Source organism: Nerophis ophidion, linkage group LG09 (genome assembly GCF_033978795.1).
Source record: "Nerophis ophidion isolate RoL-2023_Sa linkage group LG09, RoL_Noph_v1.0, whole genome shotgun sequence".
Classification (NCBI taxonomy): domain Eukaryota; kingdom Metazoa; phylum Chordata; class Actinopteri; order Syngnathiformes; family Syngnathidae; genus Nerophis; species Nerophis ophidion.
The window spans coordinates 67,648,646-67,673,674 of record NC_084619.1 but is presented as its reverse complement, the minus strand read 5'-3'; the positions used below and the strand labels follow the sequence as shown (position 1 = coordinate 67,673,674).

The 25,029-nt window shown below is 40.9% G+C and overlaps 1 protein-coding gene across 2 annotated transcripts in view; it reads left to right on the top strand.

Annotated features, from left to right (window-relative positions):
- Positions 1 to 23,736, top strand: part of wapla (WAPL cohesin release factor a) — a 34,783-nt gene extending 11,047 nt beyond the window's left edge. For both annotated transcript variants that reach the window (XM_061911630.1, XM_061911629.1), the window contains 15 exons: positions 2,515 to 2,610; positions 3,129 to 3,308; positions 7,709 to 7,845; positions 10,311 to 10,422; positions 10,504 to 10,734; positions 11,883 to 11,994; positions 12,071 to 12,168; positions 12,376 to 12,452; positions 12,525 to 12,700; positions 15,163 to 15,278; positions 15,372 to 15,569; positions 17,681 to 17,891; positions 18,002 to 18,090; positions 20,319 to 20,414; positions 22,854 to 23,736. In XM_061911630.1, the coding sequence (XP_061767614.1) occupies positions 2,515 to 2,610; positions 3,129 to 3,308; positions 7,709 to 7,845; positions 10,311 to 10,422; positions 10,504 to 10,734; positions 11,883 to 11,994; positions 12,071 to 12,168; positions 12,376 to 12,452; positions 12,525 to 12,700; positions 15,163 to 15,278; positions 15,372 to 15,569; positions 17,681 to 17,891; positions 18,002 to 18,090; positions 20,319 to 20,414; positions 22,854 to 22,919 (1,995 nt within the window). In that variant the 3' untranslated portion in view covers positions 22,920 to 23,736. The remainder of the gene's footprint in view (positions 1 to 2,514; positions 2,611 to 3,128; positions 3,309 to 7,708; positions 7,846 to 10,310; positions 10,423 to 10,503; positions 10,735 to 11,882; positions 11,995 to 12,070; positions 12,169 to 12,375; positions 12,453 to 12,524; positions 12,701 to 15,162; positions 15,279 to 15,371; positions 15,570 to 17,680; positions 17,892 to 18,001; positions 18,091 to 20,318; positions 20,415 to 22,853) is intronic.
- Positions 23,737 to 25,029: the final 1,293 nt, after the last annotated feature.

Here is a 25,029-nt window from a genome sequence, read left to right as displayed (position 1 = left end):
CCTTAGACCTTGTGCAGTTATTTATCATAACTGCACAAGGCGATGTGACTGGAAACTGTTATCACAATATACGTTTTTTCTATTGGTCTATCAGTAATTATGGATCATTTTATATCACCTGTGGGAAATATGGACCAGAAGAAAAATATATGAAATGTTGACATTTTTATTGCAAATATACCATATTTTTTGGACTATAAGTCGCTCCGGAGTATAAGTCGCACCTGCCGAAAATGCATAATAAAGAAGGAAAAAAACATATATAAGTCGCATTTTTTGGGGAAATGTATTTGATAAAACCCAACACCAAGAATAGACATTTGAAAGGCAATTTAAAATAAATAAAGAATAGTGAACAACAGGCTGAATAAGTGTACGTTATATGATGCATAAATAACCAACTGAGAAGGTGCCTGGTATGTTAACGTAACATATTATGACAAGAGTCATTCAAATAACTATAACATATAGAACATACTATACCTTTACCAAACAATCTGTCACTCCTAATCGATAAATCCCATGAAATCTTTTACGTCTAGTCTCTTACGTAAATGAGCTAAATAATATTATTTGATATTTTACGGTAATGTGTTAATAATTTCACACATAGGTCGCTCCCGAGTATAAGTCGCACCCCCGGCCAAACTAAGAAATAAACTGCGACTTATAGTCCGAAAAATATGGTAACCTTCTTGTGATTATAATCCCTCCGCTATAAAGAAAAAAAATCGCACAAGCATGGAAAACACTCAAACAATTTAAGTAAACAAAAATCTAATACCACACTAAATATTTAACAATAACGTCCTTGAAATTATAATAGAAAAATAAATAAGGAATGTGTACGAAATGCTTTATGAAGTGTAACAAAATAATGTAAAAATGTAAACAGAGAAAAACCTGAGCCAAACATCTTTTTTGCAGGTTTACTGCCAGGAAGTTACGTGGCCTGTGTAACATTTAATTTGCTCTGTTTTTATTTGAGTATGAACATGTTTTGCAGTAATTATCATCTCAATATTATTGAACCAAATTATTTTTCTAAGGCAGCACATTTGTTATATTCTATTTATTTATATAGTCCTGCACTTTAATTGTTTTCCTACATCCGAAGAGGGAACAAAGCGATACAAATAAATCATATTCGCTACTATATCGCCTCTAAAAAGTACCTGTCCTCCTCCTCTTTTTTTTTTTTTTTCAACGGGCATGACGGTGCGTCATCACATCATGATATTGCTGGTTTTATGAGCAGAGAAGCATGTTCGGCAACACACGCACACACACACACACAATACTTACAAGCAGAGTGTAGACAGAAAAGGGAGGATGGACGTATTTGGGTGTAAAAAGTAAAGATAAAGGTGAAATTATAACACTGAAACACCCTCAGGAAGAGCTGCCTTAGCTACTTCTAAATCACTAATCCTGGCCTCCATGGTGACAAAGTAAGCTTATTACAAATATTATTATCACTGGAGGACAAGGAATAGCTAAACATGCTTCACTACACAACATAGGAGGATACAATAGCTCACAGGCGTCACAATGTAAACAAACGCCATGGGTGGATCTACATCTGACATCCACTGTAAGGATACCAAATACAGGAGCGTATCTAGTCGATTCTATTATGATTGCATCAATATTTTTTCCTTTTTTAAAATTCATATTATGTTTATAAAGTCAGTAAATACGTCCCTGGACACATGAGGACTTTGAATATGACCAATGTATGATACTGTAACTACTTGGGATCGGATCCATACCTAAATGTGTGGTATCATCCAAAACTAATGTGAAATATCAAAGAAGAGAAGATGTGATTATTACATTTTAACAGAAGTGTAGATAGAACATGTTAAAACAGAAAGTAAGCAGATTTTAACAGTAAATGAACAAGTAGATTAAAAATAATTTTTACAGTTTGACCCTCATAATGTGTAGAAAATAAGTGTATAAATGACACAATATGTTACTGCATACGTCAGCAGACTAATTAGGAGTCTTTGTTTGTTTACTTACTGCTAAAAGACAAGTTGTCTAGTATGTTCAACATGTTATTTAAGGACTAAATGACAATAATAAACATATGTTTCATGTACTCTTAAGATTTTTTGTTACAATAAAGCCAGTAATGACATTTTTTGTGGTCCCCGTTATTTAGACAAGTATTGAAGTGTCCAAATACATTTTGGTGCTGGTACCAAAATACTGGTGTCAGGACAACCCTAGTGTGTGTATATATATATATATATATATATTCATAAATAATCGAACACAGTTTTTATTGATATGGATTACGTGTCCATTGTGATATATACTGGAATAGTTTTATGGGTCCAGCCGTAGATGCTGAACAGTGTGTTTTGGCTCTGTCATGCATGATGTGTGATCTCTAACACGTGGCAGGTTTATATGGTGCTCACCCTCTATTTGTGTGTGTGTGTGTGTGTGTGTGTGTGTGTGTGTGTGTGTGTGTGTGTGTGTGTGTGTGTGTGTGTCTCCTAGTCCCCTGCCAAAGCTGTATACAATGCAAGACACTGGAACCAGCCTGAGTCCGAAGAGATTCCCACGCCACCCCTCTCCCGGTCTCAAACGGCCCCGGTAAGACATCACCCTTTCATAGGGTTTAACAAATTGCCTTTGCCTCCCTTTTTTGCTGGACAGGACATTGGTCACATGGTACTTAGGAGCGCCGTGGAAAAGATGAAGCGTGCGCACAGCACAAGCTGCATTATGGAGTCATCACCATTTGTTACACAATTCCCTGCTGACTTCCCAGCATAATATTGTTTATTGGCCTCCCAGTAGTCAACACTTCTGTTTTTAATTGCTGTAATTAGTCTCTTTTGCTTCATGTGGAATCGTTTGACCAGACAGTGAACTTCCATTTACCAATTTAAAAAAAAAAAAAAAAAAAAGGAAATGTTTGCTCAGCGACAAGCAAATTGCACTTTGGCATTTGGGACTTGTGAAAAGTTGCCTTTAACTTTGCACTGCCTCATCTGTTAACAACACTTATTAAGGACTTAAGAGACTGCTCAGCTGGGCTAAACTGTGAGGACATGTCATTAAACAGATTTTGTGGCTGCCGTATGAGCCCCCCGTCTCTCCCTCCTCAGGCTATCTTATCCAGCAGCAGCAGCAGCAGCAGCAGCAGCAAGGACAGCAACTCCCATAAAGATGACGGCTTGTTTAAGGCCCCCCCTCCCCCGCCTAAAGTTATCAAATCAGAGACCATCCCCACGCGACCCTACCAAGACATCGTCACGGCTCTCAAATGCAGGAAGGAGCACAAAGAAGTGAGTTCATAGTACATTCCATGTGTGTATTGTCATGAAAGGTGTTGCTATGCTGAATGGTGTTGGTCATGAAAGTTTTATTATATTACCAGCGCCCCCCGCTACCCCAAAGGGAATAAGCAGTAGAAAATGGATGGACTTGAAATTTTAAAGTTAAAGTACCAATGATTGATTTCTCCTGGTCCCCATCTTCCATAATAATTATTAACTTCTATCGTGATGTTTTTTTTAGCCACATGGCCTAGTTTAAATGTGATGTTCCAGAAAGTGCCTGCTATGTTTGAGAAGATCTTAAACCTGTCTTTATCGTCATGTAACAAAGCATTTGATTCTGTTCCTCTGACAAATGAAAGTACAGTACAATGCAGATTTTCGTAATGTACTAGCAGCGGTGTCCCGTTACAACTTTTTCACTTTTGACCCATACCCATATTAATACGATACAATATCAGCACGAGTCATACATTCTTATGTTAGGATTTAATTACTCTGAATGAAAAACTCTATTGATTGATAACTGTCTTGAATAGACTTACAGGCCTATTAAAATGAGATTTTCTTATTTAAACGGGGATAGCAGTTCCATTCTATGTGTCGTACTTGATCATTTCGCGATATTGCCATATTTTTGCTGAAAGGATTAAGTAGAGAACATTGACGTTAAAGTTCGCAACTTTTGGTCGCTAATAAAAAAGCCTTGCCTTTACTGGAAGTAGCAGACGATTTGCGTGTGACGTCACTGGTTGTAAGGCTCCTCACATCCTCACATTGTTTACAATCATAGCCAGCAGCAGCTAGAGCTATTCGGACCGAGAAAGCGACGATTTCTCCATTAATTTGAGCGAGGATGAAAGATTCCTGGATGAGGAAATTTAGAGTGAAGGACTAGAGAAAAAAAAAAGGCGATTGCAGTCGGAGCGATTCAGATGTTTTTAGACGCATTTACTAGGATAATTCTGGGAAATCCCTTATCTGCCTATTGTGTTGCTAGTGTTTTAGTGAGTTAAATAGTACCTGATAGTCGGAGGGGTGTGGCCTCGGGTGTGTTGACGGAAGTGTTGAGGGAAGTCACGAAACTGCAGCAGGACAGAAACTCCGCTGATCTCCGGTAAGAGGCAACTTATTACCACAATTTTCTCACTGTAAACTGCCGGTTGACCGCTCTGATCCATAGTAAAGCTTCACCTCCGGGAATTTTAAACAAGGAAACACCGTGTGTTTGTGTGGCCAAAGGCTAAAAGCTTCCCACCTCCATCTTTCTACTTTGACTTCTCCAGTATTAATTTAACAAATTGCAAAAGATTCAGCAACACAGACGACTTTTAGCCATAAGTGGTGCTGGGCTAGTATGTCCCCTCCAACCAATAACGTCACAAACACGCGTCATCACTCCGCGACGTTTTCAACAGGAAACTCCGCGGGAAATTTAAAATTGTAATTTAGTAAACTAAACCGGCCGTATTGGCATAGATAGATAGATAGTACTTTATTTATTCCGTCAGGAGAGTTCCTTCAGGAAAATTACAATTTTCAGCATAATCCCATTCAAGATCAGACAAACATTACAGGGAGACAGAACAGGATCGCTGACGGGTCTGCCGGCTTCCAGCGCCCCTTACAAAAAAGATGACATCAAGGTAAACATACAGGTAAACATACAGGTAAACATACAGGTAAACATACAGGTAAACAACATTGCAACACATACATGTGTTGCAATGTTAAGATTTCATCATTGATATATAAACTATCAGACAGCGTGGTCGGTAGTAGTGGCTTTCAGTAGGCCTTTAGGCTGTGTGTAAATACGGTGGGGTGGTAATTGTTTTTTTTTGTGACATGTAATAGGCACAATAATTCATTAAGTTAAGCTCATGATGCAAAAAGTTGAATATTACAGACAGATTTGTTACATAAACAAAAAGCAAGAAAGAAATTGAAAAGTGGTTACATTTAAACCCATAAACATAAAACATTGAAAAGTGGTTACATTTAAACCCATAAATAAAGCACAAAGCCTGAAAAAGTTCCCTTTGGTGACAATTTCATGCAAATGAAATTAGACTTAGATTTAGACAAACTTTGAAGGCCTACTGAAACCCACTACCACCGACCACGCAGTCTGATAGTTTATATATCAATGATGAAAGATTAACATTGCAACACATGCCAATACGGCCTTTTTAGTTTACTAAATTGCAATTTTAAATTTCCCGCGAAGTGTCGTGTTGAAAACGTCGCGGTATGATGACGCGTATGATGACGCTTGCGTTTGACGTCATTGGTTGACATTATTTTCCAGCCCGATCCAAGCTATCAGTAGTCTGCTTTAATGGCATAATTACACAGCATTCTGGACATCTGTGTTGCTGAATCTTTTGCAATTTGTTCAATTAATAATGGATAGGTCAAAGTAGAAAGATGGAGGTGGGAAGCTTTTAGCCTTTAGCCACAAAAATACAGCCGGTGTTTCCTTGTTTAAAATTCCCGAAGACAAAGCTTTACTATGGATCAGAGTGGTCAAGCGAACATGGATCCCGACTACATGTCAACCGGCAGTTTTCGGTGATAAATTGTGGTAATAAGTCGCCTCTCACCGGAGACTTCAGCGGAGCTTCCGTCCTGCTGCAGCTGCCGTGACTTCCCTCGGGGACTCTGCCGTCAACACACCCGTGGCCACACCCCTCCGACTTTCAGGTACTATTTAATCTCACTAAAACACTTGCAACACAATAGGCAGATAAGGGATTTTCCAGAATTATCCTTGTAAATGTGTTTGATAATATCTGAATTGCTCCCACTGCAATCGCCTTTTTTTTTTTTAAACTTTTTTTTCTTTTTTTTTTTCACTAGTCCTTCACTCTAAATTTCCTCATCCTCGCTCAAATTAATGGGGAAATAGTCGCTTTCTCAGTCCGAATCGCTCTAGCTGCTGCTGGCTATGATTGTAAACAATGTGAGGATGTGAGGAGCCCTACAACCCGTGACGTCATGCGCACATCGTCTGCTACTTCCGGTAAAGGCAAGGCTTTTTTATTAGCGACCAAAAGCTGTGAACTTTGTCGTCGATGTTCTCTACTAAATCCTTTCAGAAAAATATGGCAATGTCGCGAAATGATCAAGTATGACACATAGAATGGACCTGCTATCCCCGTTTAAATAAGAACATCTCATTTCAGTAGGCCTTTAATGATCCACAAGGGATGGAAAGTGTAAGGATGGAAAGGACAATGCAGCTATAAAATAGACTAAAAATGTACCGTAGTAGCAAAATAAAATTAAAGACATATGTAATATTTACATAATAGATGTACAGTATATGATATATACTGATTTATGTTTATATCATATATTCAATATAAAACAATTACCATGTATGATATTACAGTATATGTAACAGTATATGTAACAGTAAATGTCCACAAAAACGCAGAAATCCGCCTTTTTTGAACATTACTTTTCTCGTCAAAATATCCCTTTGTCATTTTTTGGATGAAATAGTAATACAAATATTATCCAAGCTAAATTTGTTGAACGCTCTCCTTAGCCGCAGGTACTTGCTGTTCCTCTTGCATAAACTCTGCACTGGGTTGCAGGACAGAGAGAGGATCAGGAGCACCAAAACAAGCTTTCTAGTTAGCTAACTTATCTAGCCAGCTTACTTGTTGTCGACTCCCTTCACCTTCCGAGCTACACCTTTGCTGCTAATCATATTTGGATAATTCCAATCCGCTAACTGTTGGTTCTGAACCAGTTCTAGTTGCGGAGTATTTATTAGTAGCCAACTTGAGGGGGCGTGGCTACAGGATAGAATTTCCAAATGGGAAAGTTATTTTTTTGCATGCATTTTATAGAATTTTACATTATGATGATAATGTTAATTTTTAGTATATAATTTACGATGGGCTTACGTTACATGGGACATGCACTGTAAGTGTCCAAAAGACAGCCAACATCTAAAGGTAAAACATAGTGTAGAAATGCACCCAATTCCAGGAAGCGTAGTCTTGAATTTCAGAATGTTCTCTCGGTGTTGCGTGGCAGCACTTTGTGCTGTTAGAAATGTTCCTCTTTTTTTCTCAAAGGATGTGCTCACATCCCGGCAATTGAGCATTTTTCTGTTTGTTCGTGTTGTTTTAAGCTGAGAGCGTGTATAAAAAAAACAAATAAAAGTGGAGTAAATGAGTCATCTGGGACTTGATCTCCTCCCCACTTGCACCCTTGGCTACCCGAGCCAGATGCCACAAGGTGCGTTAGCTCCTTTGTTTCTGTTAATGGCGCCATTAGATGAAATAAGACCAAGTAAACAAAGCCTTTACCTCCCGAAGTGTTGGCGCGTCTGACCAGATGCCCTGCTTCCCCAATTAGTGGTAATTAACCTTTATTTGCCTCCTGCCCAGCTGTACACCGTGGTGCAGCATGTGAAGCATTTCAACGACGTGGTGGAGTTTGGAGAAAATCAAGAGTTCACAGACGACTTTGAGTACTTGGAGACGGGTTTGAAGAGCGGTCAGCAGCTCAACACAAGATGCCTTAGGTAAGGGGAGCACACTCTCAGTGCGGACATATTCTATAGGCGGGCCAAATTCACTTCACAGCTTTGAAACAACAAATGGGTTTTTGCTGAAGATTCCTGAAAGTACCAGAGGACTTTGATGGGCTTGTTTTATAAACCCCCAGTGTTTATGTACTCCAAAGAATAGCTTTTTTTGGTTTATTTCTCTTGTCTGATTAGACATTTCAGAAGAAAATTGCCACGTTATAGAAAAAAAAGAAGTAAACTTGGGAGGACGCTGGGTCTCAGGAGGACATTGTAAACACCCGAGGCCCCCAGTCTCATAGAAGATCTTTTACTCGGGTGTCTGCTGTAGAGCCGTAAAAAAACTTCACGGCAACTTCAGGCTTCACGGTGGCAGAGGGGTTAGTGCGTCTGCCTCACAATACGAAGTTCCTGCAGTCCTGGGTTCAAATCCAGGCTCGGGATCTTTCTGTGTGGAGTTTGCATGTTCTCCCCGTGAATGCGTGGGTTCCCTCCGGGTACTCCGGCTTCCTCCCACCTCCAAAGACATGCACCTGGGGATAGGTTGATTGGAAACACTAAATTGACCCTAGTGTGTGAATGTGAGTGTGAATGTTGTCTGTCTATCTGTGTTGGCCCTGCGATGAGGTGGCGACTTGTCCAGGGTGTACCCTGCCTTCCGCCCGATTGTAGCTGAGATAGGCGCCAGCGCCCCCCGCGACCCCGAAAGGGAATAAGCGGTAGAAAATGGATGGATGGATGGGTTCTTGTCAGGTCGCTCTTGAAAAATAAATTTTAATCTCAATGAGTCTTCACCTGGTTGAATAAAGGAAATTGAATTGAACCTGGGGCAGGGGTGTCAGACATACAGGTTCAGTCTGGCCCGCGGCCCGTAAGATCAGTTTGCTAATTATAAAAATGAGCTGCATTTTTTTTTAATAAAAGAAACTGCTGTTCTAAATGTGTGCACTGGATGTCACGATAGCAGTTCAAGTGTAAGATGACGTGTCAGCTGACTTTAAGCGCCCTCTGGATTGGCATCCATTCAGCACAGGTGCAAGCAATCAGCTGCTCCTGTTGAAGTGGCAGCAATATCGAGGCACAATGCCTTATTTCATTGTAAATGATCCACTCAACGGATAAAACAACAGAACATTAAGATACAAAACTTGAGTCTACATGACCTTCATCTTTGTAGTTACAGTTCCATGCAACGCTTGCAATTGGTGAATGCCCGATACGCACGGCCAGATTTCCATTGTAAAAGTGTGTGTTTCTACATTTGTTGAGTTTGCTTTATTTTGTTTCATACTTAAGTCTACCATGTTCACAGTGGTTAAGTTTGTAGTCATGGTACCTTGATTTTGGCTATGGAGTCATTTTGGTAACTTTTAGTTTTTATTATAATTGCAATATTTGAATGATGATAAATGAATGTGTTGTGGCAGTTGCGGATTTCACCAGTGCGGCGGTTTGAGGGAAACACTTCATTGCTTTTTCAAACTTTTTTAATGAACTGCCAACATGAGAATTCTGAACAGGAAGTGCTTAAAGTTTAATGACTTTGTAAAAATACTGAGACAAGGTCCAAGTTCATTGTGTTCTTCATGGTGTTTTTGAATATGCATCTTTTTATTTCCTCAGAATTTTAACTAACGCGAAGTGTTTTGTCAAGACGATTATTGTTTAAATGTGCTTTTCTATTTTTGACCTATGTAAGACTAGGAAAACAATCTGAAGTTGTTTTTATTTTTAAGCTTTAATGCTATGATTTTACCAGTCTGGCCCGCGTGGGAATGGATTTTCCTACATGTGGCCCCTGAGCTAAAAGGCGTTTGACACCTCTGTCTAGAGAATATTTGACTAGCGTAAACATATTGCTTGTGTTTCAATTTTAGACTTTATTTACTACACCAGTCAGCATTTTGGAAGACATTTCCCCATTCAATAGTAGAGATAGTGGATGGTGACCGCCATACCTTAACATTTGACATTGTTAATACACACAGTTGCATTGACTTGGCCTATTAATTAGTCATTTAGTTGAAAAGTCCTGCCTTAGTGGTTTCAAACAGAGGGGAGTAAGTACTCAGATACTTTGAGTCTTTAGAGGTTGTGGTTTCCTCCCCACGTGGCACAGCGCTACCGTTTAGTATGAGCTCCGAGAAGCTCATTACATTTGATTGAAGGGTACAAGCACTTGTCACTTAACATTTGTTCTTATCGCTTAGTATTAGCCACTTTCTAAAAAGGATGAGAGCTTCCACCGACGCACACAAGCCACTCATGCATGCAAATCTGCCACTTGATCGCTTCCAGAAACACTGCAGGTTTTTTTTAAAAAAGGTTTTGTGATAAAGTAATTTGAGAGTCCCATGCCAAGGCCTAATACCATTACTACATTTGACACCCCTGTCATTGCTGAGAGATTAAACAAACATCATCTCATGTTCTTCATTATGTACTCCTTCCTCTCACTGCAGTATAATCAGCCTGGCGGCAAGGTGTGCCATGCCCAGCTTCAGGATGCATCTGCGGGCCAGAGGGAAGGTGGCGCAGGTCTTCAAAATGCTCAGCGACGCCCCGCAGCACCCAGTCTGTCCCACTTCCTCTCCTCTACCAAGTGTACTCTGTGAGCCATGCTTCTTTAACAACGGTTGTCTGTCCTTCCCTCAGAACCTCGCCCTGTGCACGGCCGCACTCATGTACATTCTGAGCCGCGACCGGCTCAACATGGACCTGGACCGGGCCTGCCTGGAGCTGATGATCAAGCTTCTGGAGCTCGACCAGGACTACTCGGCCCACCAGGACCAGCTCACGGCCAAGGAAGTGGAAAAGGTCAAGGAGAAGATCAGAAAGCTGTGCGAGACGGTGCACAACAAACATCTCGACCTGGAAAACATCACGGTGCGTTGCCGCTTAGTGAATAAATTAGGGCTGTCAAAATTAACAAGCTAACTCATGTGATTAATCATAAAAAATGTACACACTTGGATTAATCATGCTGTTTATTGGGACTGTACAGCTCTTTTACCTTAGACTCTATTCGGTCAGTGGTCAGATGAGTAGAAAAATGAGTGATGATACTCTGATTGGTGTGCTCGCTGCTGACTTTCACTCCAAAATACAGTACAGGCCAAAGTTTGGACTCACCTTCTCGTTCAATGGGTTTTCTGCACACTCTTGGCATTCTCTCGATGATTTTCAAGCACAGCTGTGAAGTAAGAACCATTTCAGGCTCATGGAGAGAATGCTAAGTGTGTGTAAAGCAGTAATCCGAGCAAAGGCTGGCTATGCTGAATAAACTAGAATATAAAACATGTTTGCATGTATTAGTACATAACTCCACATGTGTTCATTCATAGTTTTGATGTGACAATCTACAATATAAATACTCATGAAAATGAAGAAAACACATTGAATGAGGAGAAGGTGTGTCCAAACTTTTGGCCTGTACTGTACATCCTGAAAAGACATATATAAAACTATTAACCAGTTTTGTGGAAATAAATGGCATGCATTCAAGTAAAAGTTCCTGAATGACATTCATAAAATGTAATTTGTACTCAGATGTTGAGGTATTTTCTCAAGGTAATTTTAATTATGCAAGCAAGTGATCCCCTGTGATTAATCATGAATAATCCAGAATGTGAATAATAAATAAATACTAAACCTACTCAGTGACCTAGTGGTTAGAGTGTCCGCCCTGAGATCGGTAGGTTGGGAGTTAATACCAAAGACTATGAAAAAAAAATGGGACCTATTAACTCCCTGTTTGGCACTCAGCATCAGGGGTTGGAATTGGGGGTTGAATCACCATAAATGATTCCCGGGCGCGGCACCGCTGCTGCCCACTGCTCCCCTCACTTCCCAGGGGATGATCAAGGGGATGGGCCAAACGCAGAGGACAAATTTCGCCACACCTAGTGGGTGTGTGCCAATCATTGGTACTTTAACTTAAATTTAACTGTAATCTGACCAAAGAATAATTATTTGACAGCCCTAAAATAAGTACAGTTTCCCTTATGCATTTTACTAGCCTATTTTGTTTTTAGACGGGCCACCTCGCTATGGAGACGCTGCTTTCCCTGACTTCCAAAAGAGCAGGTGACTGGTTCAAAGAAGAGCTGAGGCTGCTGGGAGGTTTGGACCACGTGGTAGACAAAGGTAAGCGTGTTAGGTTTGTGTGTTGTAGAAAAAAAATGTACACGTGCCACTCACTCACCTTGTCTTAATGCCACAGTGAAAGAGTGCGCACAAAACCTGAGCCAAGAGGACGACAAGGAGAACCTGGTAGCATCTTTATGGGGCGCCGAAAGATGCCTGAGAGTACTTGAAAGTGTAAGTAGGTCTCTTCTCAAGCAGGTGACCCTCAAGGCCAAATTGAGTGCTAAAGCTGCGATGAATGCCTGGTTGATTTTTATCCGGCTGATGAATGCGCACTCTTAAAAGAATCAGTTTTACAGTACTCCTTTTATTGGTCTGACTCCTTCCATACCCGTCACTGTACTTGCTCTAAATTGATGTCTTTCACCTCTGGGCCAACAGGTGACTGTGCAGAACCCAGAAAACCAGAGTTACTTGATTGCCTACAAGGACTCGCAGCTCATAGTCTCCTCTGCCAGGTAGGCTCCAGACACCTTTCGCCTCCTCGGGCTTACGTGGACTTATGGACAAAATATACCTTTCACCCTCAGAGCGCTGTGCTACTGCGAGGACATGATCCAGCGGTACAGCAGGGCCATGAACAACAGCTCCTTGGCGGCGCCGTCGTCATCCTTGCCGCACTGTAGCTTCAGCAACGTGGGCAAGGCAGTGGAGGACTGCATGAGGGCCATCATCGGAGTGTTGCTCAACCTCACACACGACAATGGTACTTTTCGAGCCGGGTTGCTTACCAACTGCACATACAGAAAAAGGAAGTGGGAGGGGGAAATGTTCGGTCCTTTCTTCTTAGTGCTAGACTTCTCAGACCATCCCCCTTTTTCAAACAAAAAAAACACCTTTTCGGACTTTGATCAAACGGAGGAAAATGATGGTTGCAAGCTGCCGTAGGTTTTAAAATCCTTTTTTTAAAGTCAATTTTCCTGAAGTCTGGTCCCAAGAAAACGTGCAAGCAGTGACCATTTTTCCGGTTATGTAGATAACCGCTTGTGTTGACGCAAGTCAGCCAGTCGGAGCGGCGTTGACACCAACAGCTTGCACTGTATCTGGCTGTAATAATCTTCAGCCTGAAATATACACACTAGTTCATAAGGGGTGTGGGAAAAAATCAATTTGAACTTGAATCGCGATTCTCACGTCATGCGATTCAGAATCGATTCTCATTTTTTAAAAATCAATTTTTTTTTTTTTAATCAATCCAACAAACCACTACACAGCAATACCATAACAATGCAATCCAATTCCAAAACCAAACCTGACGCAGCAACACTCAGAACTGCAATAAACAGAGCAATTGAGAGAAGACACAAACACGACACAGAACAAACCAAAAGTAGTGAAACAAAAATGAATATTATCAACAACACTATCAATATTAGTTATAATTTCAGCATAGCAGTGATTAAAAATCCCCCATTGACATCATTAGACATTTATGAAAATAAAAAAAAAGAACAATAATGTCACAGTGGCTTACACTTGCATAATATCTCATAAGCTTGACAACACACTGTGTCCAATGTTTTCACAAAGATAAAATAAGTAATATTTTTGGTTTGTTTGATAGTTAAAACAAATTTACATTATTGCAATCAGTTGATAAAACATTGTCCTTTACAATTATAAAAGTTTTTTTACAAAAATCTACTACTCTGCTTGCATGTCAGCAGACTGGGGTAGATCCTGCTGAAATCCTATGTATTGAATAGGGAAAAAAATCGTTTTTGAATCGAGAATCGTTTTGAATTGAAAAAAAAATTGATTTTGAATGAAATCGTGACCCCAAGAATCGATAATGAATCGAATCGTGGGACACCCAAAGATTCGCAGCCCTACTAGTTCAACTACAGTATTTTACTTAACATAAAGCACACCAGCATGTAAGCCGCACCCACTGAAAGAAAAATCCATATAATAGCCGCACCAGACTAAAAGTTGCAGATATACATGTTGTGAATTTTTGTTTATTAATACCTTAATTGTTTCCAAACAGTGTCTGTAACACGGCAGTAAAAGCGGCTGATCAAACAAAACAGAAGTCATGGTCATGGACCCACTAGCTGTGGAAGCTAGCTCTCCTATCAGCTAAACAGACTCAATAACTCCACTGTGACATTTTGGTGAATTTACAAAACTGAAACAATACAAAAAACAGGATATTGTAAGTTCTAACACAGACACTCGTTAATGAGTCGGCATATTTCCTAACGCTAACAATGTTAGCTTGATTAATTTACGGTAGCAGGTACAAATATGCATGAAAACACTCCTACAGACATCACACATGGGGTGGTTTATGGTATGGATCTTTATTGTCATTCCACAAGTACAACGAAAACTTGTTTTCTGCACAAACCCTTTCAAGATTGGACAAACAATGTAGAGTGTTACAGAACAAAAACGCTGATGGGTCGCCACAAGCCACACCGTAAAAGATGGGAAAAACGCTAGAGGAGGATGAGTAAAAAATAAAAAATAAATCCCAGACTGGGGGAAAAAAACTTCACAGCAAAGCACATGAATATTAAGTGAGTAAGAATAGTTTTAGTTATATTGTAAAACTTACGAATATTGCGTACAGTTATTTTTTAGCATATTATCTAATGCTAACAACGCTTGCCTAATTACATTACATTAGTACATACAAGTATGCATAAACGTTCGTACAGACATCACACATGGGACGCTTTAGTAAGTAAGAATTTTTTAGTTATATTGGAAGACTTACAAATGTTACTTAGAGTGATTTGTTAGCATATTAGCTAATGCTCAAGATGCTTGCTTGATTAAGTTATGATAGCAGGTAGAAATATGCAGAAACATTGCTACAGACACCATTATTTGGGACGGTTTAGTAGTTATAAATAGTTTTAGTTATATTGTAAAACTTACAAACGTTGCTTGGAGTGATGAATGAAGAATCCATACAAGTAGAAACGCTTTGAACGACAAAAGACGGAACTTTCGGTTGAAAGCACTAAATGGAAGGACACTGCAGCACCTTCAGTGAGCAAACTCGTCCAAAAGATGGTGCTATAGTACAAACAATAACACACCATTTCAGTGTCTTTTCTTGTTTTTTTTTTAAACTAAGGTGAACCCCTCATAGATGAATAATGCTTTCTGCACTTGAGTAAATAAATATTTGTTAATTATGTCTGTGTTTTGCAGAGTGGGGAAGCACAAAGACTGGCGAGCAGGATCAACTCATCGTAACAGCTCTCAATTGCGTTCTTCGGGTACCTCGCTACATCCCGCCAGAGCAGCGCTTTGACATACGAGTCCTGGTAAGGCGCTATTGAACCATTCAAAGAACAATACACACTACTCATGTTGTCGTGTTGCTGTCGGTGTCATTTGCCTCTTGTTTGTTATACCAGGGTCTTGGCCTGCTCATCAATCTAGTGGAGTACAGCTCCAGAAACCGCCATTGTCTGGTAGACATGGAGTACAATTTTGACGACTTCTGCCTGGAAGACAGCCTGACGCTGCCTGCCGACACTGCGGTCTCTATAGAGACTCAGGAAGATGGAGCGGAGAAGCCCAAGGCCTCTGGAGCTTTGGCTGCCCTGGTCAAGGTAAGAGACATCAAAAAAGACCTGATCATAATTTTTTTTGTTGGGTGCTACCAAGCACCGATTTACGTAAATTCTAACGGTGCCACGTTGAGTGACATCCTGTTGCAGACTCGGCTGGCTCTAACACAAAACAGTATTAATGATAACTTTGGTAAAACTCTTGGCGGTTAATATTAACGTTTTAAATTGAAAGGATCGAAAAAGTAGGATTGATAACTGCACTTTGATAAACTCATGCACTGACTGGCGCTAGCTTGCTATCGCTGGCATAAATGCTAACATGAAAAATGAGACATTAGAGTCATTCCCAATCAAAAAACAACATACCCCAATTCAAACTTATATTAATGTCTGAGGAACTAAAATATTCTATTGTGCACATTGAACTTTTGAGAAATAGGACAGGGAGGACCGCTGAAAAGAGTAGTACAACTAAAATCTGTCAGAAATCAAATATATGTATTTGCAACACACTTTTTATTTAAATAAATGTTTAAGTGCCAAAATCAAATCAATATTTTTCACAAAAAAGCTTAGCTATTAAAACATAAAGTACTTAAACTAAAACACACACAAAAAAAGCAAATTTGTGGGTATCCTACCACTATTTTAGTTCTGAAAACATGTAAATATTTCAGTGTGTGTATATATAAGTACTTTTTGACTACATTCAACAATATTGCAGCAATATAGGGCTGGGCGGTATGTCGATATTTACGATATATTTTGGGTTTGTCTCTGTGGGATATCGAAAATGATTATATCGTAATATTCGAGTATACGTTCTCACGCAGTTGCTTTTAGCTGCGGGCATTACACTTCAGGCTCTTCCCACTCCTTCTTGTGTCTCCTTCTCACAGACAAGCAGGCGCACATTCTTATATATGTCACATACTGTCACGTCATACGTCACATACGTGTCCACCCTCGCCCAGCAGCGAGGTAGCAGACGTGGCTACGTTAGCTGCTAACGTAGCCGTACGAGTGGGAATACGAGAGAAAGAAGGTGCCACTCTGGTAACAAATGAAGAAAGACTTAATTCCCAATAAAAACAGCAAGGGAGTCCATCGTCTGGCGGTGGTTCGGCTTCAAGTGGGAATATGTCGAACAGACACCCGTAATTTGTCAAGTGTGGGGCAAAAGCGTTGCAATAAAAAGTAGCATTACTGCTAATATGTAGCATTATTTGAAAAGTCACTCGCTAGAGAATGAAGAGAATTTCATAACGTTCGTCGTAACCTACCACATAGTGAAGGACGAATACTATTTGATTTCCTATTATGCAGCTCATTTTTATTTGACACTTAAAATGTCTCTGACAATCTTGCACTTTATGTTTTGGAAATGACTTGAATGTTTGTGCCATTGCTTAATAACTTTAATAAATACACTTTTGGTCAATTGACTTAGTTGTGATTTCCCTCTCTGCATGAAAGTTTAAAATGAGCATATATTAATGCAGTATGAAGAAGAATGTTTTAATGTATACACATTTAATAGTCATACTGCTGTGTATATATGCATCAAGTGTTCAATTAAGGCCAAGGCAAAATATCGTAATATATAAGGTCTATCGCGATATTTTTAGGCCATATCGTGATATTAAAAAAAGGCAATATCGCCCAGCCCTACATTGAACCTTTGAGAAATAGGACCAGGAGGACCGCTGAAAAGAGTAGGACAACCAAAACTTGTCAGAAATCAAATATAATAAATGTATTTGCAACACACTTTTTATTTAAATAAATGTTGAAGTGCCAAAATCTAATCAATATTTTTAACAAAAAAGCTTAGCTATTAAATCATGAAGTACTTAAACTAAAACACAAAAAAAGAAATATGCAAATTTGTGGGTTTCCTACCATATTTTAGTTCTGAAAACATGTAAATATTTCAGTATGTGTGTGTATATATAAGTACTTTTTGAGTACATTCAACAATATTGCAACGATAGTAACAATAACCGTGGTATAACATTGTACCGTATTGGCTGAAACTTCAAAAGTACCATCCCTACTGATCATAAACAAACATTTAAGTCCTGTCTACTCACAAATGGGTCTTGGCTCCAGTCTCAAGGTTTTTTTTAATCTTCTCGTTGGCCTCTTAGCTCTTCCTGGAAAGAGAGCGCGCCGCCATTCAGGCCGAGGCCAAGACCGACGACCTCATCAGCGAGGCGCCCAAGCCGCAGGACCAGAGCGGCGAGTGGAAGGAGACGATGGGGGAGATCCAGTGGGTGGCGGCCGAAAACAACGAGAGCCAGCCTGAGCAGGAAAATCCAAAGAAGGAGGAGGAGGAAGAAGAGTTGGACCTAAATAAAGGTAGATGTTACTGGAATGAACCACCATCCCCCACTTGCTGCACTTTCCACATCTTAGGTTTTCATGTGCCTTTCTCAAAGAAGTTATTTGAACTTTCTGCTTTTGTGAAGCTTTGCAGCACGCAGGCAAGCACATGGAGGACAGCATTGTGGCCTCCTACACCGCCCTGCTGCTGGGATGTCTCTGCCAAGGCAGCCAGGTCAGCATGTCACACACACATACACACACGGGACATTCTGAAGTGGAACGTATGTTCAAAGACACAGAAAAACTTAATATACAAAAGCCAAAAGCAGTGAAGTTGTCACGTTGTGTAAATGGTAAATAAAAAGACAATACAATGATTTGCAAATCCTATTCAACTTATATTCAATTGAATAGATGGCAAAGACAAGATATTTAACGTTCCAACTGGAAAACTTGGTTATTTTTTGCAAATATTAGCTTATCTGGAATTTGATGCCTGCATCATGTTTCAAAACAGCTGGCACAAGTGGCATAAAAAGACTGAGGAAGTTGAGGAATGCCCATCAAAGACTTACTTGGAACATCCCAAAGGTGAACAGGCTATTTGGGAACAGGTGGGCACCATGATTGTGTACAAAAACAGCTTCCAATCACAAACAAGGACGGGGCGAGGGTCACCACTTTGTCAACAAATGCCTGAGTAAATTGTTTAAGAACAACATTTCTCAAGCAGCTATGGCAAGGAATTTAGGGATTTCACCATCTACGCTCCGTAATATCCAAAGTTTCCGAGAATCAGGAGAAGTCACTGCACGTAAGCCATGATATTACGCGCCTTCCATCCCTCAGGCGCTACTGCATGAAAAAGTGTGTATAGGATATCACCACATGGGCTCAGGAACACTTCAGAAAACCGCTGTCAGTAACTACGATTGGTCGCTACATCTGTAAGTGTTAGTTAAATCTCTACTATGCAAAGCCAAAACCATTTATCAACAACACCCAGAAACGCTTCGCTGGGTCTGAGCTCATCTAAGATGGACTGAAGCAAAGTGGAAAAGTCTATTGTGGTCTGACGAGTCCACATTTCAAATTGTTTTTGGAAACCGTGGACCAAAGAGTTAAAGAACCATGGGGACTGTTGTAGGGTGAAAGTGTAAAAGGCAGCATGTGTGATGATATGGGCGTGTATTAGTGGCCAAGGCATGGCTAACTTACACATCTGTGAAGGCACCATTAATGCTGAAAGGTACACACAGCTTTTGGAGCAATATATATATATATATATATATATACATATATATATATATATATATATATATATATATATATATATATTATTCATATATTATATATAATATATGTCATATATTTTTTATTATTATTATTGTTTATTGCGAGTGAACTGTGGTGCTGAGTTTCCCCCAGGGATCAATAAAGAACTTTCTATTCTATTCTATATGTTGATATCATGGACGCCCCCGCTTATTTCAGCAAGACAATTCCAAGCCATGTGTTACAACAGCGTGGCTTCATAGTAAAAGAGTGCGGGTACTAGATTAGCCTGCCTGTAGTCCAGACATTAAAAAATGTGTGAAGGCTAAAATATGAGGCAGGAGACTGTTGAACAACTTAAGCAGTTCATCAAGCAAGAATTGGAAAGATTTCCACTTCAAAACTGTGTCTCCTCAGTTCCCAAACCTTTACTGAGTGCTGTTAAAAGGAAAGGCCAGGTAACGTACTGGTAAAAATGCTTTTTTTGGAACGTGTTGCTGCCATTACATTCTAAGTTCATGATTATTTACAAAGTTTGTCAGCGTAAACATGAAATATCTTGTCTTTGCAGTCTATTCAACTGAATATAAGTTGAGAAGGATTTGTTGTGTTCTCTTTTTATCTACCATTTACACAATGTGACCACTTCACTGCTTTTAAGTTTTGTACATGATGATTTATCCGTTCCAGAGTAACCTTCATGAACTCCACAACATTTGAAGACTCAGTGGTGTGAGAGTGTAAAAGGAAGTTCACCAACGTTTACATTACCACATCAAAGGAATAAAATACTCAACACACCACAGGGATCTTAATGTGATGACTATGACACAAACACATAATGGTAAATGGGTTATATTTTTGTAGCGCTTTTCTTCAAGGTACAAGGTCGCGCTTTGACACTATTTCCACATTCACACACACATTCACGCACTGATGGCCGAAGCTGCCATGCAAAGTGCTAACCATTACCCATAGGGAGCAAGGGTGAAGGGTCTTGCTCAAGGACACAATGGACGTGATTAGGATGGTTGAAGCTGGGGATTGAACCAGGAACCTTCAGGTTGCTGGCACGGCCACTCTCCCAACCGCGCCACGCCGTCCCACACATGCCTCAGTCAGGACTCGGAGGGTGCACAGGTGACATGTGGAGGTGTGCTGACAAAGTGTGTCTGTGTCCCTCAGCTCAATGTGACTACTGTGAGAGACAACCTGCCCACTGGAGACTTCTCCATCATGACGGAGATGCTGAAGAAGTTCTTGAATTTCATGAACCTGACTGTGAGTACCACACACACATTACATTTGACCAAGTCATCTTTTCCAAAAGGCCAGTTTAAAAGTGAATTGTAATGAAATGGAAGCATTTTGTTCATCCAATGAATCACCACAAAACACCGCTTATAGAGGAAAGTAGTGACATGAGTATGAATGTTGAAGATGAAGAGAAAGGAGGTCACCTTCCTACTTTAATTCAAGTTCTTTCTTGAATTCAACAGTGATCCCCACTTTCTTTATTAAAGGCCTACTGAAATGAGATTTTCTTATTTAAACGGGGATAGCAGGTCCATTCTATGTGTCATACTTGATCATTTCGCGATATTGCCATATTTTTGCTGAAAGGATTTAGTAGAGAACATCCACGATAAAGTTTGCAACTTTTGGTTGCTAATAAAAAAAGCCTTGCCTGTACCGGAAGTAGCAGACGATGTGCGCGTGACGTCACGGGTTGTGGAGCTCCTCACATCTGAACATTGTTTAGAATCATGGCCACCAGCAGCAAGAGCGATTCGGACCGAGAAAGCAACAATTTTCCCATTAATTTGAGCGAGGATGAAAGATTCGTGGATGAGGAAAGTGAGAGCAAAGGACAAGGAAAAAAAAAAACTATACAGTGGTAGCGATTCAGATGTTATTAGACACATTTACTAGGATACTTCTGGAAACTCCCTTATCTGCTTATTGTGTTACTAGTGTTTTAGTGAAATTATATGGTCGTACCTGTACAACCTGAAGGTCGGCCCCGCACCTTTCTTCAGCACCAGTCGACGGGTGGTGGCGATTCCCATCTCTGCCCTTCGTAAGGGACTCTCTTCGAAACACGATCTTTCGAAATGATCGCTGCATAATACACTGTACTTTGTGTGTGTGGTCCAATCCAACCGTGTTCGCTTGACCGCTTTGTTCCATAGTAAAGCTTCACCGTCATCTTTCGGGAATGTAAACAATGAAACACCAGCTGTGTTTGTGTTGCTAAAGGCGGCCGCAATACACCGCTTCCCACCTACATCTTTCTTCTTTGACGTCTCCATTATTCATTGAACAAATTGCAAAATATTCAGCAACACAGATGTCCATAATACTGTGGAATTATGCAATGAAAAGAGACGAGTCATAGGTGTGAACGGTGCTGGAACAAAATGTCCTCTACAATGCGTGACATCAAGCGCACGCGCCATCATACTGCGACGTTTTAGCATGATACTTCCGCGCAAAATTTAAAAATGCAATTTAGTAAACTAAACCGGCCGCATTGGCATGTGTTGCAATGTTAAGATTTCCTCATTGATATATAAAGACTGCGTGGTCGGTAGTAGTGGCTTTCAGTAGGCCTTTAAGGTGCTGGTTATCGCAACTCTTTTTGGCCCCATGGTGGAATAATTAAAAAAGTACAAATACTGAGTAACTAATGCATAGAATGCTGTTAGGTAGTTTACAGAAATATATACAAGGCAAAATTAATTATTAACTGAGAATGTATATGAAAACAGGTTGAAATGAAAATAAAAGCAATGACAAGTGATGTACAACTTATATCTGCACCATTCATTCATCACCTGACTGAAAGAGGCTGACATTATTTTCTTCCACCGCCATTTGAGTGACATGTTGGCCAATCACAATTATAGAGTTTGTTCATCTATGACTGTACAGGAAGAAAGAGGTGTCACTCGGAGCCTGAGTGTGTTTATTTAACAGTAGACTTCACTGAACGTAGTGAGACCTCTTCTTGGTCATTAACCATCTTTGAGAGGAGAGCTGGGCGCCAGTTTTACACACACAGGAAGTACAGTTCCCCTACTCGCTAGTAAGAAGTGCCGCAAAGTAACCAAGCCATTACTTGGTGACCATCACGGTGGCACTAGGAGATGATCATGTGACCATCATGGTGGCACTAGGAGATGATCATGTGACCATCACGATGGCACTAGGAGATGATCATGTGACCATCACGGTGGCACTAGGAGATGATCATGTGACCATCTTGGTGGCACTAGGAGATGATCATGTGACCATCATGGTGGCACTAGGAGATGATCATGTGACCATCACGATGGCACTAGGAGATGATCATGTGACCATCACGATGGCACTAGGAGATGATCATGTGACCATTACGGTGGCACTAGGAGATGATCATGTGACCATCACGGTGGCACTAGGAGATGATCAGGTGACCATCACGGTGGCACTAGGAGATGATCATGTGACCATCACGGTGGCACTAGGAGATGATCATGTGACCACGGTGGCACTAGGAGATGATCATGTGACCATCACGGTGGCACTAGGAGATGATCATGTGACCATCACGGTGGCACTAGGAGATGATCATGTGACCATCACGGTGGCACGAGGAGATGATCATGTGACCATCACGGTGGCACCAGGGGCAGAGGAGAAGTGTTGTAACAAAATGTCACCTTGGTTCCTGCGCAGTGTTCCGTGGGCACCACAGGACAGAAGTCCATCACCCGGGTCATCGAGTACCTGGAGCACCTCTAACACGCCCGGCCAGGCTCCGCCCACCCACGGACTGCGCGCGGACGGGACGCCGAGAAGGCGGCAGCTGGCGATCGCCCGACAAGGAGGCGCGTCGGAGGCGGGGTTTCCCCTCGCCCCGCCCTCCGACCACACCCAGCGCCGACCACGACGACGATACAAGTTTGAAGAACCAAAGCTTGGCGGCACGCAGTGTGACCCCGCCCACCGGCGAATGAAATCACACGGACACCTCCTGTTGTCAGCGAGGCCAGGAGTGAATGAGTGAATTATTGTCATCATGTCATAGGAACTTTGTCTTCTTTTCTCCTTTTCAATGAAATATTGTGTGACTTTCTTTGGTGGCTTGCAGATGTTCTCCATGGTCAACATGGACATTTTCCCTTATTTTATCACTCATAACCTAGTTTGACTTTACAACAATCATGTCTTTTATTCTATTTCATTTCATGCGCTGCTGTACACCCCTGCATAATAATAATAATGATGATGATGATGTGTGCTGCATACCTGTATGTCACGCCATTTTAACCACCACATATTTATATCACGTAAAAAGGCACCTCCCACAGTCATGCCCGTCTAGGCGAGTCCATCAACTTGCTGTCAATCACACGCAGTTGTAAATATTGTACATAGGTGCTGATGGACATTTAGACTACTTTCTCCTCCCCTCTGACTGCCAGCAGGAAGCTGATATATTAATTTTATACAAGTGACACACAGCAGGATGTGCAGCGAGGGGGAAATGACGTGTTTGTACCTCTTTCAATGTACATAGTTGTATTCTGGAAAAAGTACAAAAAAATGCTACTTTGAACACTTTCTCACTGTCTTTCTTTGGTGGAGGTGAAGTCGTGTGTCGTCTTTGTACTTCCTGCACTCCAACAACGTCTGAATGTTTGTACTTCCTGCACTCCAACAACGTCTGAATGTTTGTACTTCCTGCACTCCAACAACGTCCGAATGTTTGTACTTCCTGCTCTCCAACAACATTTGAATGTTTGTACTTCCTGCACTCCAACGTCTGAATGTTTGTACTTCCTGCTCTCCAACAACATTTGAATGTTTGTACTTCCTGCACTCCAACAACGTCTGAATGTTTGTACTTCGTGCACTCCAACCACGTCTTATTGTTTGTACTCCCTGCACTCCAACCACGTCTTATTGTTTGTACTTCCTGCATTCCAACAACGTCTGAATGTTTGTACTTCCTGCACTCCAACCACGTCTGAATGTTTGTACTTCCTGCACTCCAACCACGTTTGAATGTTTGTACTTCCTGCACTTCAACCACGTCTGAATGTTTGTACTTCCTGCACTCCAACCACGTCTGATTGTTTGTACTTCCTGCACTCCAACCACGTCTGAATGTTTGTACTTCCTGCACTCCAACCACGTCTGAATGTTTGTACTTCCTGCACTCCAACGTCTGAATGTTTGTACTTCCTGCACTCCAACCACGTCTGAATGTTTGTACTTCCTGCACTCCAACATCTGAATGTTTGTACTTCCTGCACTCCAACCACGTCTAAATGTTTGTACTTCCTGCACTCCAACAACATCTGAATGTTTGTACTTCCTGCACTCCGTCTGAATGTTTGTACTTCCTGCACTCCAACCACGTCTAAATGTTTGTACTTCCTGCACTCCAACCACGTCTAAATGTTTGCACTTCCTGCACTCCAACAACATCTGAATGTTTGTACTTCCTGCACTCCAACGTCTGAATGTTTGTACTTCCTGCACTCCAACCACATCTGAATGTTTGTACTTCCTGCACTCCAAGAACGTCTGAATGTTTGTACTTCCTGCACCCCAGGTGTGAGATGCATATTGCCTGTCTATCCCAACGTGTTGTTTACACAGGTGGTTTCCTCCTTCATCCAGATGCCACCAGGGGGAGGAAGTGCTCTGCTCGCCTCCTGCATGCATGTATGTATGTATGTTTGCATATATGTATGCATGTATGTAAACCGGAAATTTACGTCTTGTTTCTCAGTTCGTGCCCCAACCGGAAATAGGAGGAGACGAGCCGCTCAAAACAGTCCCAGCGTTAAATATGTCAGAGGTCTTTAGGAGCAACAAAACAAAGGCAGATTTGTTCAGGTAA